This window comes from Salvelinus fontinalis, chromosome 40, assembly GCF_029448725.1.
Source record: "Salvelinus fontinalis isolate EN_2023a chromosome 40, ASM2944872v1, whole genome shotgun sequence".
NCBI classification, from domain to species: domain Eukaryota; kingdom Metazoa; phylum Chordata; class Actinopteri; order Salmoniformes; family Salmonidae; genus Salvelinus; species Salvelinus fontinalis.
The window spans coordinates 20,072,360-20,084,009 of NC_074704.1; the positions used below are offsets into that span (position 1 = coordinate 20,072,360).

General features: G+C 46.2%; 1 protein-coding gene across 2 annotated transcripts; it reads right to left on the minus strand.

Annotated features, from left to right (window-relative positions):
- Positions 1–770: 770 nt before the first annotated feature.
- On the minus strand, positions 771–9,044 carry LOC129839439 (suppressor of cytokine signaling 7-like). Of its 2 annotated transcripts, XM_055906897.1 has the most exons (9): positions 7,054–9,044; positions 6,692–6,753; positions 6,437–6,541; positions 5,573–5,704; positions 4,782–4,930; positions 4,300–4,468; positions 2,159–2,287; positions 1,853–1,988; positions 771–1,480 (listed from the first exon to the last, which is right to left on the minus strand). In XM_055906897.1, the coding sequence occupies exons 1-9, from the start codon at positions 8,583–8,585 to the stop codon at positions 1,360–1,362; spliced, it is 2,535 nt and encodes an 844-aa protein (XP_055762872.1). In that variant the 5' UTR covers positions 8,586–9,044; the 3' UTR covers positions 771–1,359. The 2 variants fall into 2 exon arrangements, with proteins under 2 accessions (XP_055762872.1, XP_055762873.1); XM_055906898.1 differs by lacking the exon at positions 5,573–5,704.
- Positions 9,045–11,650: the final 2,606 nt, after the last annotated feature.

An 11,650-nucleotide genomic window follows, 5' to 3' on the forward strand; every position in this document is an offset into this window, starting at 1 on the left:
GGCAAAATGGCTTAAGGACAACAAAGTCAAGGTTTTATAGTGGCCATCACAAAGCCCTGACCTCAATCCAATAGAATATTTGTGGGCAGAACTGAAAAAGTGGGTGCGAGGAAGGAGGCCTACAAACCTGACTCAGTTACACCAGCTCTGTCAGGAGGAATGGGCCAAAATTCACCCAACTTATTGTGGGAAGCTTGTGGAAGGCTACCCAAAATGTTTGACCCAAGTTAAACAATTTAAAGGCAACGCTACCAAATACTAATTGAGTGTATGTAAACTCCCGAACCACTGGGAATGTGATGAAAGAAATAAAAGCTGAAATAAATCATTCTCTCTACTATTATTCTGACATTTCACATTCTTAAAATAAAGTGGTGATCCTAACTGACCTAAGACAGGGAATTTTTACTTGGATTAAATGTCAGGAATTGTGACAAACTGAATTTAAATGTAAACTTCCGACTTCAACTGTATGTGTAGATTGAGGTGTGCATTACCCTCAGAACAGCCTCAATATGTCAGGGCATGGACTCTACAAGGTGTGAAACGTGTTCCACAGGGATGCTGGCCCATGTTGACTCCAAAGCTTCCCACAGTTTTGTTAAGTTGGCTGGATGTCCTTTGGGGCGATGGACCATTGTTGATACACACAGGAAACTGTTGAGCGTGAAAAACCCAGCAGCATTGCCGTCCTTGACACACTCAACCGGTGAGCCTGGCACCTACTACCACTTTACTTCAGTCAATTAAAAATGATTGTGCAAAAGAGGGAAGCCATATCTTTTCTCTTTTACTGAAAATGCTGAGCCTGTGGCCAGCTTGGGGTACGGAGGAACAGAATGATGAGCAAGTTACAATCAGGGATTTTTTTACATTTAAAACCAACAAACAAAGATCAACCATGGCCTCCTGTGGGCCAATTGGAGTCCACAACAACCCTCATAGCAACAGGAGGGAAGAAAACAAGGAAATTATGATAATTGGAAAAAATAGTAGTACAAATGGACCAGTGCATCAACTTCAGTTCATAGGTACAGTGAATATCTGTCTAGGGATTGATTCAAAGTCTAGGTTCAAGTTGTTTTTTTGTTTTCAGGTTGTTACAGGCTAGAAGAGTCCGTTCTCCAGTCCGTTCTCAATGAGGCTGTGTCCTTTTTTGTCCCTGCCCCATGTGTGCCTGCCGTATGGACAATTTTCCAGCATTCCACTTCTGTCCCTTTCTACTCTCATTGGTCAAAGTCAAGAGAAGGCATGGTCATCTGGATCCCTTTGACTGCAGCTGACTGGATACAGAGGGTGCCCGAGGACTTTGATTGGCTGATGCTGGAAGACTGGCAGACCAGCAGACACCTCTTCCAGTTACGTCTGAGACTCGGCCTCTTGTTCTACTCCAGCCCCTGGTCGAATGCTCTTGATTGACAGGTACATCTCTTCCTCTGCATCATAGTAGTAGAACTTCCTCAGGTACATGATCAGTGGTCTGGAGAGGGAGAGGTCAAATGCAAAAAGATACCTTTACATTATGTTTAGCATGCGAGGTAGTATTCTCTCTGTGTATAACACTCCGTAAAAGAAAGGAAACTGATGAAGATGATGATGGATTGCATTAAAGTACAGCTGCTACATATAGCACTTTTCACTTGGTCTCAAAGCACATCATCCATGTCTAATCTGTCAGCAATCAAGGATTATTTCCTTGATTTATTTATTTAGACTAAAATAATATGCTGAGGCATTTCTGTCAAAGCTCAGGAGAGAATGCTATTTCACATACAACTATTTCCAAGAAAACAAATACAAGGTTAAAATGAATGACTAAATAAATATTTTGATAAATTGAGTATGGCAGTACTTGGGCAGCGGCAGCTCCTGGATGTGGTCGATGCGGACCATCTGTCGGATGCAGAAGCGGCAGAGGTGCTGCAGGGACTTGACATTGCTGAACCGGGACACTGGGTAGAGCAGCTGCACCGGGGTAGGGGGGAGCCCTGGAACACACACACACACCCAAATGAGCACAAACAACCAATACAGATGCTCGTAACCTCTCAGCAACCTTGTATGCTATGCTTACTGTCATTCCAACCACTACACTATGTGGTAGTTCACATAAACATCTAATTGGTTAGGCCGTGTAGGAATGGGGGCCGTTTTTTACCTGGCACACGTGATCGCAGGAAGTAGAGGAATTTTCCATTCTTGGAGTGCATGATGGCTCGCTCGATAAACTCCACCACAGAATGACATCGGTCCTCAAACTTGGGGTGACACCACAAGCTGAATGTCCCTATAGATGGAGACATGGAAGGGACACACATCTTAAGGTTACACCGAACACTCACACGTACATACCATTTAAAGGGGAATTAAATAGAACCAAATACCATTTAAAGGGGAATGAAATAGAACCTTGTGGTACCACTTTATTTAAGTGTTCAGTTATAATGCTTTATTACTTGTTATAGGCACGTATTATATCATATGTCATGTATCAAACTTGTTTTTCTCAACTACCCTTTGGGTTGGGTGGCTGATATGTGCAGTATGTGTAAAACATAAATAGAATTAACTGCATGCTTTCTGTCTGTCATATATTTACTCTGCATGATAAATGTGTCTGTATGTGAGTAAATCCTGTTAGAAGTGCTTCATGCGTATGCCATGTATATTTGTGAGAATGTCTTTGTCGTTTACCCACTTTGTGTGCGGGTGACTCACCATGTTGCTCTGTGTGTGTGTCCGTGTGAGTGCATGTGTTTGTGTGCCTGCCTTCGTGTCTGTGTATGTGTGTTAATAAACATACTGACTGAGTGAGTAGCTACAACATTTATATTTGTGTGATTGACTGACTGTGTGCGTTTCTGTGTATTTACAGTACACAGGACTCACCTCTGTAGTACTCCATGTGGCGTGTGGTGTGTGTAACTCACCTCTGTAGTGCTCCATGCGCATGTGGTGTGTGTAACTCAACTCTGTAGTGCTCCATGTGGCGTGTGGTGTGTGGAACTCACCTCTGTAGTGCTCCATGCGCGTGTGGTGTGTGTAACACCGCTGTAGTACTCCATGAGCGTGTGGTGTGTGTATCTCACCTCTGTAGTGCTCCATGCGCGTGTGGTGTGTGTAACTCACCGCTGTAGTGCTCCATGCGCATGTGGTGTGTGTAACTCAACTCTGTAGTGCTCCATGCGTGTGTGGTGTGTGTAACTCAACTCTGTAGTGCTCCATGCGGTGTGTGTAACTCACCTCTGTAGTGCTCCATGCGCATGTGGTGTGTGTAACTCACCTCTGTAGTGCTCCATGCGCATGTGGTGTGTGTAACTCATCTCTGTAGTGCTCCATGCGCATGTGGTGTGTGTAACTCAACTCTGTAGTGCTCCATGCACGTGTGGTGTGTGTAACTCACCTCTGTAGTGCTCCATGCGTGTGTGGTGTGTGTAACTCACCTCTGTAGTGCTCCATGCGCGTGTGGTGAGTGTATCTCACCTCTGTAGTGCTCCATGCACGTGTGGTGTGTGTAACTCACCTCTGTAGTGCTCCATGCGTGTGTGGTGTGTGTATCTCACCTCTGTAGTGCTCCATGCGCGTGTGGTGAGTGTATCTCACCTCTGTAGTGCTCCATGCACGTGTGGTGTGTGTAACTCACCTCTGTAGTGCTCCATGCGCATGTGGTGTGTGTAACTCAACTCTGTAGTGCTCCATGCGCATGTGGTGTGTGTAACTCAACTCTGTAGTGCTCCATGCGCATGTGGTGTGTGTAACTCACCTCTGTAGTGCTCCATGCGTGTGTGGTGTGTGTAACTCACCTCTGTAGTGCTCCATGCGGCGTGTGTAACTCACCTCTGTAGTGCTCCATGCGCGTGTGGTGTGTGTAACTCACCTCTGTAGTGCTCCATGCGCATGTGGTGTGTGTAACTCAACTCTGTAGTGCTCCATGCGCGTGTGGTGTGTGTAACTCACCTCTGTAGTGCTCCATGCGTGTGTGGTGTGTGTAACTCACCTCTGTAGTGCTCCATGCGGCGTGTGTAACTCACCTCTGTAGTGCTCCATGCGGCGTGTGTAACTCACCTCTGTAGTGCTCCATGCGCGTGTGGTGTGTGTAACTCACCTCTGTAGTGCTCCATGCGCATGTGGTGTGTGTAACTCAACTCTGTAGTGCTCCATGCGGCGTGTGTAACTCACCTCTGTAGTGCTCCATGCGCATGTGGTGTGTGTAACTCAACTCTGTAGTGCTCCATGCGCGTGTGGTGTGTGTAACTCACCTCTGTAGTGCTCCATGCGTGTGTGGTGTGTGTAACTCACCTCTGTAGTGCTCCATGCGCGTGTGGTGTGTGACTCCCTGGGAGCGGAAGCTGAGGCTGAGGATGTAGCGGGGGTCAGAGCTGTCCCTCACCAGGAACGCCCCGTCAGGCTTCCCCTTCAACTTCATCTCTGCATCTTCCCAGTTCATAGGGCCCCAGTACCAGCCACACTGGGGATCGACATGTAGGTGATTATGAACGAATATCATAGAAACATACACACAGGCACAAAAGCACACACACACACACACACACACACACCATCCGTAGAATCGAATATAAACGTAGAACTGAAGGAATGTCATGAGGAAGTTATCATCAATTAACGGTTTGTTATCACACACCCACTAACACCAAGGCAGTTATCATCAGTTAAATATTTGTACCTATTTGTTAGTATGTAACCCAATCGATTAGTAGTGAGTCTATATTCAGTCAATATGTATGTGTATTTGCGAGTGTCATTGAGTGTGTCGCAATTACCTTTTCCAGCTCTCTCAGACTAGCGGTGAAGTTGCTGGCCTCAGGCCGCCTCAGAGGACAGAGCCTTGGGGGCGGGGCCAACCTGGAAGAGGGAGGGGCTGAGAGGAGCTGTGAAGAGGTGGAGTGAGGCAGGGCCCGGAGGAATGCATCTGAAACAAATAGAGAAACATTCAGTTAGACAGAATGATATGAATGTGTAGCCCAAACCATTGCATTTGGTATAAATGGGAGTTGCAAGAAAGTTCAAGTCACACGCATAGATCTCAAGTTAGGACTTGTTACTAATAGATGATAACAGTGTTCAATTTGAGCAAGACTGCTTAGACAGACCAAGTGCCACAAATACTAATTCTCAAGGCATATAATAAAAAGATTAGACAAGCATTGGTTCGCGACAGCACACCAAGCACCTTCACGATTCATTTCTACGCGGACTGGTCTGTATAGTCTTTCCTGAATACAAGCACGTATTTCACCTGAGGGAAATGATGCAACCTTGACCACAACACGCATGTGTCACACCATATCACTCTATGAACTTAGGCATTGGCCGACAGGCATACAGGTTTTATGTTACATGTATCTTCACAACTGCAGATGTTATATATGTTTATGATTGCTGATATATTCACACGTTTATAAATACAGCATTATAAATATATCATATTGGTACTGTTTTGTATTATGGTCTTTTCAGAGTCTTAGCTCTGGCCATTACGTGCTCTATCACGACACCGTCCGCCCGTTTGCCCCATGCACAGCTCCCAGCCCTCTGCTCTCTGGTGTCTTACCATTGAGGCTGATACTATGCTGGATGGTGGCATGGGAGGGATGAGGAGGAGGAAGAGGCAGGGGGAGGGACTGTAGGGAGGCCCCCATAACACTCACTAGGAAAGGACCAGGCTGCGGCCCACCTATGTCATCTGGAACAGAGCAGGGGGGGAAGGGGAGGTTTCAGACCAGGGAGGGGTCTATATCACAGGCTTTCTCAACTCCGCTCCTCTGGACCCACTGTGATGTGAAGTTTTCATCTCAAACTTTTTTTGTACTGTTAGTTTTTTTATACATATTTTTATTTAAATGTACTCCTTGAAGTATTCTAGGGTAATTAACAGATCAAAACGACATCCGATGTCATTTTATATTTTTAGGTTGCCAGAAATGGGTGATTCAACGTGACATTCAGTAAATTGGTTTGTCCTTGTACCACTGCTTGGCTGAACATTCAATTCTGATAGGTCGAGAGGGTGGGTCCCCAGGATCGATGTTGAGAAACACTGGTCTATAAGGCCACAATACAACAGTCCCTCAGACTTATGGCTGATGTGAGTGTTGCCGTGGGGATCAGAGATGGTGTAAAGCTATTAGGCTCTCCATCACCATGGAACAGAATGGGTATGTTTACATACTGTGATATAGCTTTCAGGAGAGGGAGGTAATACGGTGGGCATAGGACAGTAGGGTGAGTGAGGGTATGCAGGAATCATTTTTAGTGTTTGTGTTTGCCTACAGGTAAGAAACATAGGCAAAAGAGATGCGTGCAAGTAAGGGAGAGACACAAGGAAACACAGAGAAAAATAGACTACTCTACAGAGACACACATGGAGAGAAAGAACAGAGAGAAAGAACAGAGGGAAAGAAAGGAGGTAAAGTACCTAATAGACTGAGACTTCTGCGTGGCGGAGGTGGAGGCGTGGGAGGGTGCGGAGTGTTCGCTCCTCTCCTCGAAATATCCACATCCACCAACGAAACAGTCTCACCTGCACCCAGAAATGGAAAGAAGGAAAGAGAAAGAGAGAGAGGGAATGTGAGAAAGGAAATGATAGAGAAAGAGAGTGACGCTAGTAAAGTTACGTGAGTTCTTGGACCAGAGTTTGCCTCCTCAGCCAAGAAATGACAGAGCCCCTTACCAGTGAAAGGAGCAAAGGAAGCAGGAGAGAAGGCACTTTGGGCCCTGGTCATTCTGGGTTGGCTATGGCAAGAGAAAGACAGCAAAATAGGAATGAAGTAAGTTATAGAGGGATGGAATATAGAGGTGATAGGGTGAAAAATAGATATTAGCTAGGTAGCCTAGATTTAGAAAAAAATAAATATTCTGACAGTTATGGGTCTATAATATCCTGATACAAAATATTATATTTTAGGATAGGCTCTACAATATTACCTAGCACTGTGATCAATAAATAAATGAGTTGACCTCTATAGCCTACTATAAATTATAGGCATACAATCAGTAATTGCTCACAATGCTTAAAAGTGTGGAAGTCCTTACCTGTCCACGTCATGCTCCCCACCACTTCCACTGGCCACATCCATCAGACTTCCAGCGGAGGAGATTGAAAAGGCCACTGATGGCCTCTTATCCAGAAGGCTATTGGAACCACTACAGCTTTTAGTTCTGAAAAGTTTGCTCAGGCGTATTTTAAGTGAGCCCTTTCTGGACTTCCCTGGAACTTTTAGTGTTTTCTCTCCATCGCTTCCCCGACCGTTTGGAGTCCGGGGCGCACTGACGCACTTGTCTGCCCGCTTCCGGGGTGTTGATGCCTGGCTAGGGTTTGGACTGACAGGTCGGTCCGAGCTTGGTGTAGCCGCAGAGGCCCCAGGTATTTTCGACACCTCCGGATTCTGTTCTGTATCTCCCGGGCTCGGTTGAGTTGGGTTAGGTGCGTTTCCATGCAGGCTACATACTTGTGCGTCACCGTGCTCCGACGGACAAGGTTCTCCAGCCACCCCTTCCATCTGTCTGGTCAACTCTGCTTGAAAGCTACTGAGAGAAAATGCACCGGACATCTTTTGAACTCGACGTGCTCGACTTTCATCCGAATCGTCCTCCGGGCAGCCAGTGATACCCAGGCTGGCCACGTCCCCAGTCCCCAGCCCCTCCAGCACCAACAAAGCATCGCTAGTCTCAGTCGGGTCATCCCCATGCCCCATCCCCGCCGGTGCCGGCCCATGTGCACCCTGACACGAGCACTGGGGCATCTCCCCGTCCTTGAATAATATCTTGGGTACCGCGCCGAGCCCCAGCTCCCCGAATCTTCTGGCCAGGTCGAACACTGGGCCGTCGGGCAGTTCCCCGGTTGTGCACCCCCATTTCGACTCTATCATGGTGAGAGGATTGGATTTATCCGATAAGGGAGGCCAGTCTGATGGGTTGGTGATCAAACGGTGCCGATGACATAGCTCACCTCCCTCGATATCGGCAGAAACCGTGGATAATGCCACCCGGGGATGCAGACCCCAGCTCTGTGACAGATGGTTCTGCTGTTGCGCGTCGCCGGCGCTGAGCGTATTGTTATTGATGCCTTCGCTTATGTCGGAGACAGAGCCGGAGGTCTTGTCCAAACCAATATGTTCCCTCGACTGATTCCGACCGTCTGATTTACGGTCTAAAATCTCCTCACCATCCCTCAATATGTTCGGAAACACAAGGAGTTGAGGCCGTAAGCCGCCTCTGTGAGCGAACTCAAAGCCCTTGGCCTCCATGGCGATGTGTGGAGGAGGAGGAATAGACACCGACGGTCTAGTCGCCATCACCCCGGTGTCAGGTGCCGCCGTTCCGCCGCTCTGTTGTGCATTGTTCAGCGACGAGAGATGGCCGGAATGCGCGAGGCCTGTCTTGGGATCTCGGGAGAATTCCAAGCCCCCTTTCATGTTGCTATGAGCCAAGACCTCTTTACCGAGTCCTGCCACCACTCCACCCGACGACAGATTCCCATTCTCCTCGTCCAAGCGGTCATCCTCGGCCGCGGAAACCAGGCGCATCAAGACAAAATCGGGAGACATATCTTGCGCGTTGTTCATAATTATTCCTCAATTCACGAAAGGGAATAAACGATTTCAACGCTTCACATAGCTACCGCAGTTTGATGGATCCCCGTTGTCTTATAATAAAGAAAGGCCAAAGCGCTATCTACCATAAATAGGCTACGAGCGAATAAACTATTTAAAGTGTTCTTTCATTATCGCACAGATAAGCGCCTACAAAAAAACGACATCCATTTCTATTCTAACGAAGACCGAGCGAGTGCACGCATAAATATATCCAGCTTGCTGTTGTAAGCAGGCGAACCCCGGGGTCAAACATACGGTCTCATTTGTTAGAATAAAAAGCCTCACAAGTCTGACCACTCTCTCTCTCTCTTTCTCTCTCTCTTTCTCTCGCTATCTCTATCTCTCTCCGGTTCCCAGCGAAGCCCCACCCGCTCCCTCACTTCCGCAAATCCTATGCGTTCTGTGTTCAGTGTCTCCCTCTCCATCCCCCCATTTCTCTCTCCCTGTAGCGTGAAGTGATGAAAGAGAGAAATCAAATAAAAGTTTATTGGTCGCATACACAGATCTGCAGATGTTATCGCAGGTGCAGCGGAATGCTTGTGTTTTCTAGATCCAACAGTGCAGTAATATCTAGCAATACAAAAAAATAGACACAAAATAACACAAATAATTAATAATTTCAGAATGCTGGGCTACTTTGCAATTAGTGACTTGCATAGTAGCCTAAATATTACAACATCCAAATTGTTCCTATTATTGACATTGATTGGGGGAAATTAATTCAATACAAGACTATATTTGTTGTTGCTGAATTTTATTGATTGATGGCTGTATAATAGGCTATGGATTGATTAGTTGCAAGATTCAGCATGGTAATAACATCCCTGATAGCTTAGGCAATAATAAACATTTAGTATGCAAGGCCTATTTTGATTTCACTGCATGTCTTGGCAAATTATTGCATGACTTCAACAAATTAGTCCGTTATTTTCTCCAGTGCACGGTATAAAAATCTGACCACTTGTGCCAATGGCTGTGGGCAGTGCTGGGCACCTGATCTGCTCGGTCTGTTCTTGGCATCTCACCGCCCAGTCTTCGCCAACTTAAAAGCTGTGTCAATTTCAGTTCAATTTGTCTCGGGAAGAAACAATCTAACATTGTGCTATTAAAGTGACTAAGGAAATTAGGGGAGAAAAAATAATAAATAAAGATTCAGATTCTATTCTATTCCAGACTGTGCCACGTCATCAAAACTTCCTGGACGAGAGTCATTACACAGGCCCTCCACACTCTGTGACTGCACTTGATGTGACTGCACTTAAAAACATACATCTGGCGATTCAGCAATCCATGTGTCACTCATAGAATGTAATGTCAGAGAATAGAACAGGATAGAATATAAATTACATCAATTCATTTGCAAAAGATAAATCATCAATGCATGGGCGTTTATAATTAGACCTAACCATTTGACTTCCACTTTTAGCCTGCTATATCCTAAGGAGTTGCCTCCTAGACTGCACTCATTGTTCCCCAATTAAAGTGATGAGACATGATTGGGGAATTCTAGAGCCTTCCATCAGAGCAAGAAGCACTGTCCTGAGCTTGACAACCTACATTTCAGCAATGCCTATCTCCCCTTGTTGGATACCCTATTTCAGATTTCAGGATGCTATCAATTTCCTCCACCTGTCATATACAAAACAGACCACCTTGCAGACAAAGGATGACAAAAGGGTTTCACCCATAAATCATGACTCATTCAATCCGTTGTAAAAATATTTTTATTTTATTTACATCTCTCAACCAGAAGGTGGTGCTACAGGCCACCAATGATGGTAAATCCACTGAAGCCCAGTTTAATACAAATGATCATCGTAGAATGGATGGACAGACATTTAATTCTTGATGAGTGCTAGCTAGTATGTAAACACATATATTTAAGTCAATGAGATGGTGCAGGGTAATGCATTATCATGATCACAGATAATGTTTCATTCAAAAGCTGCTTATACAGGTAATGTTGGGCAGGGCTGGCAACACAAGGGGCTGAAAATGCACAAATGTGTAACGGATGTGAAATGGCTAGCTAGTTAGCGGGTACGCGCTAGTAGCATTTCAATCAGTTACGTCACTTGCTCTGAGACTTAAGTAGTGTTGCCCCTTGCTTTGCAAGGGCCGTGGCTTTTGTGGAGCGATGGGTAACGCTGCTTCGTGGGCGACCGTTGTCGATGTGTGCAGAGGGTCCCTGGTTCGCGCCCGTGTCGGGGCGAGGGGACGGTTTAAAGTTATACTGTTACATTGGTGCCGTGACCCGGATCACTGGTTGCTGCGGAAAAGGAGGAGGTTGAAAGGGGGGTGAGTGTAACGGATGTGAAATGGCTAGCTAGTTAGCGGGTACGCGCTAGTAGCATTTCAATCAGTTACGTCACTTGCTCTGAGACTTAAGTAGTGTTGCCCCTTGCTTTGCAAGGGCCGTGGCTTTTGTGGAGCGATGGGTAACGCTGCTTCGTGGGCGACCGTTGTCGATGTGTGCAGAGGGTCCCTGGTTCGCGCCCGTGTCGGGGCGAGGGGACGGTTTAAAGTTATACTGTTACATATGCACAACTATAAAATTGCTTGCTTATCAAGGGTAATTTTAAACAGAGTCCTGATTGTGAGATTTGCATTAACATTGAGTCCCGATTGTGAGATTTAAATGGAGGTATACATAAACACAGACTATGCACTGATCATTTGGTATCTTAACATTTACAAGCAGGCTTAATCCGGTATTACTATGAACAAACTCCCAACTACATACAGTAAAAGCACAGGCACATGTGAACACACAGAAACACACAGATTATACACACTTAATTACACACACACGCACACACACGCACGGACACACATGCACGGACGCACACGCACACACGCACACACATGGACACATACACACACACACACACACACATCTGTGCAGCATCATTGTCTTTCCCACACCACTGCAGCACCTCCCCTGCTCTGCAGTCCTGGGTGGGGGTAGGCGGCCCACAGGAATGGATGAAAATTCTCAGAAGCCCGTTGCCATGGCACCAAAACAAGGATGTGCC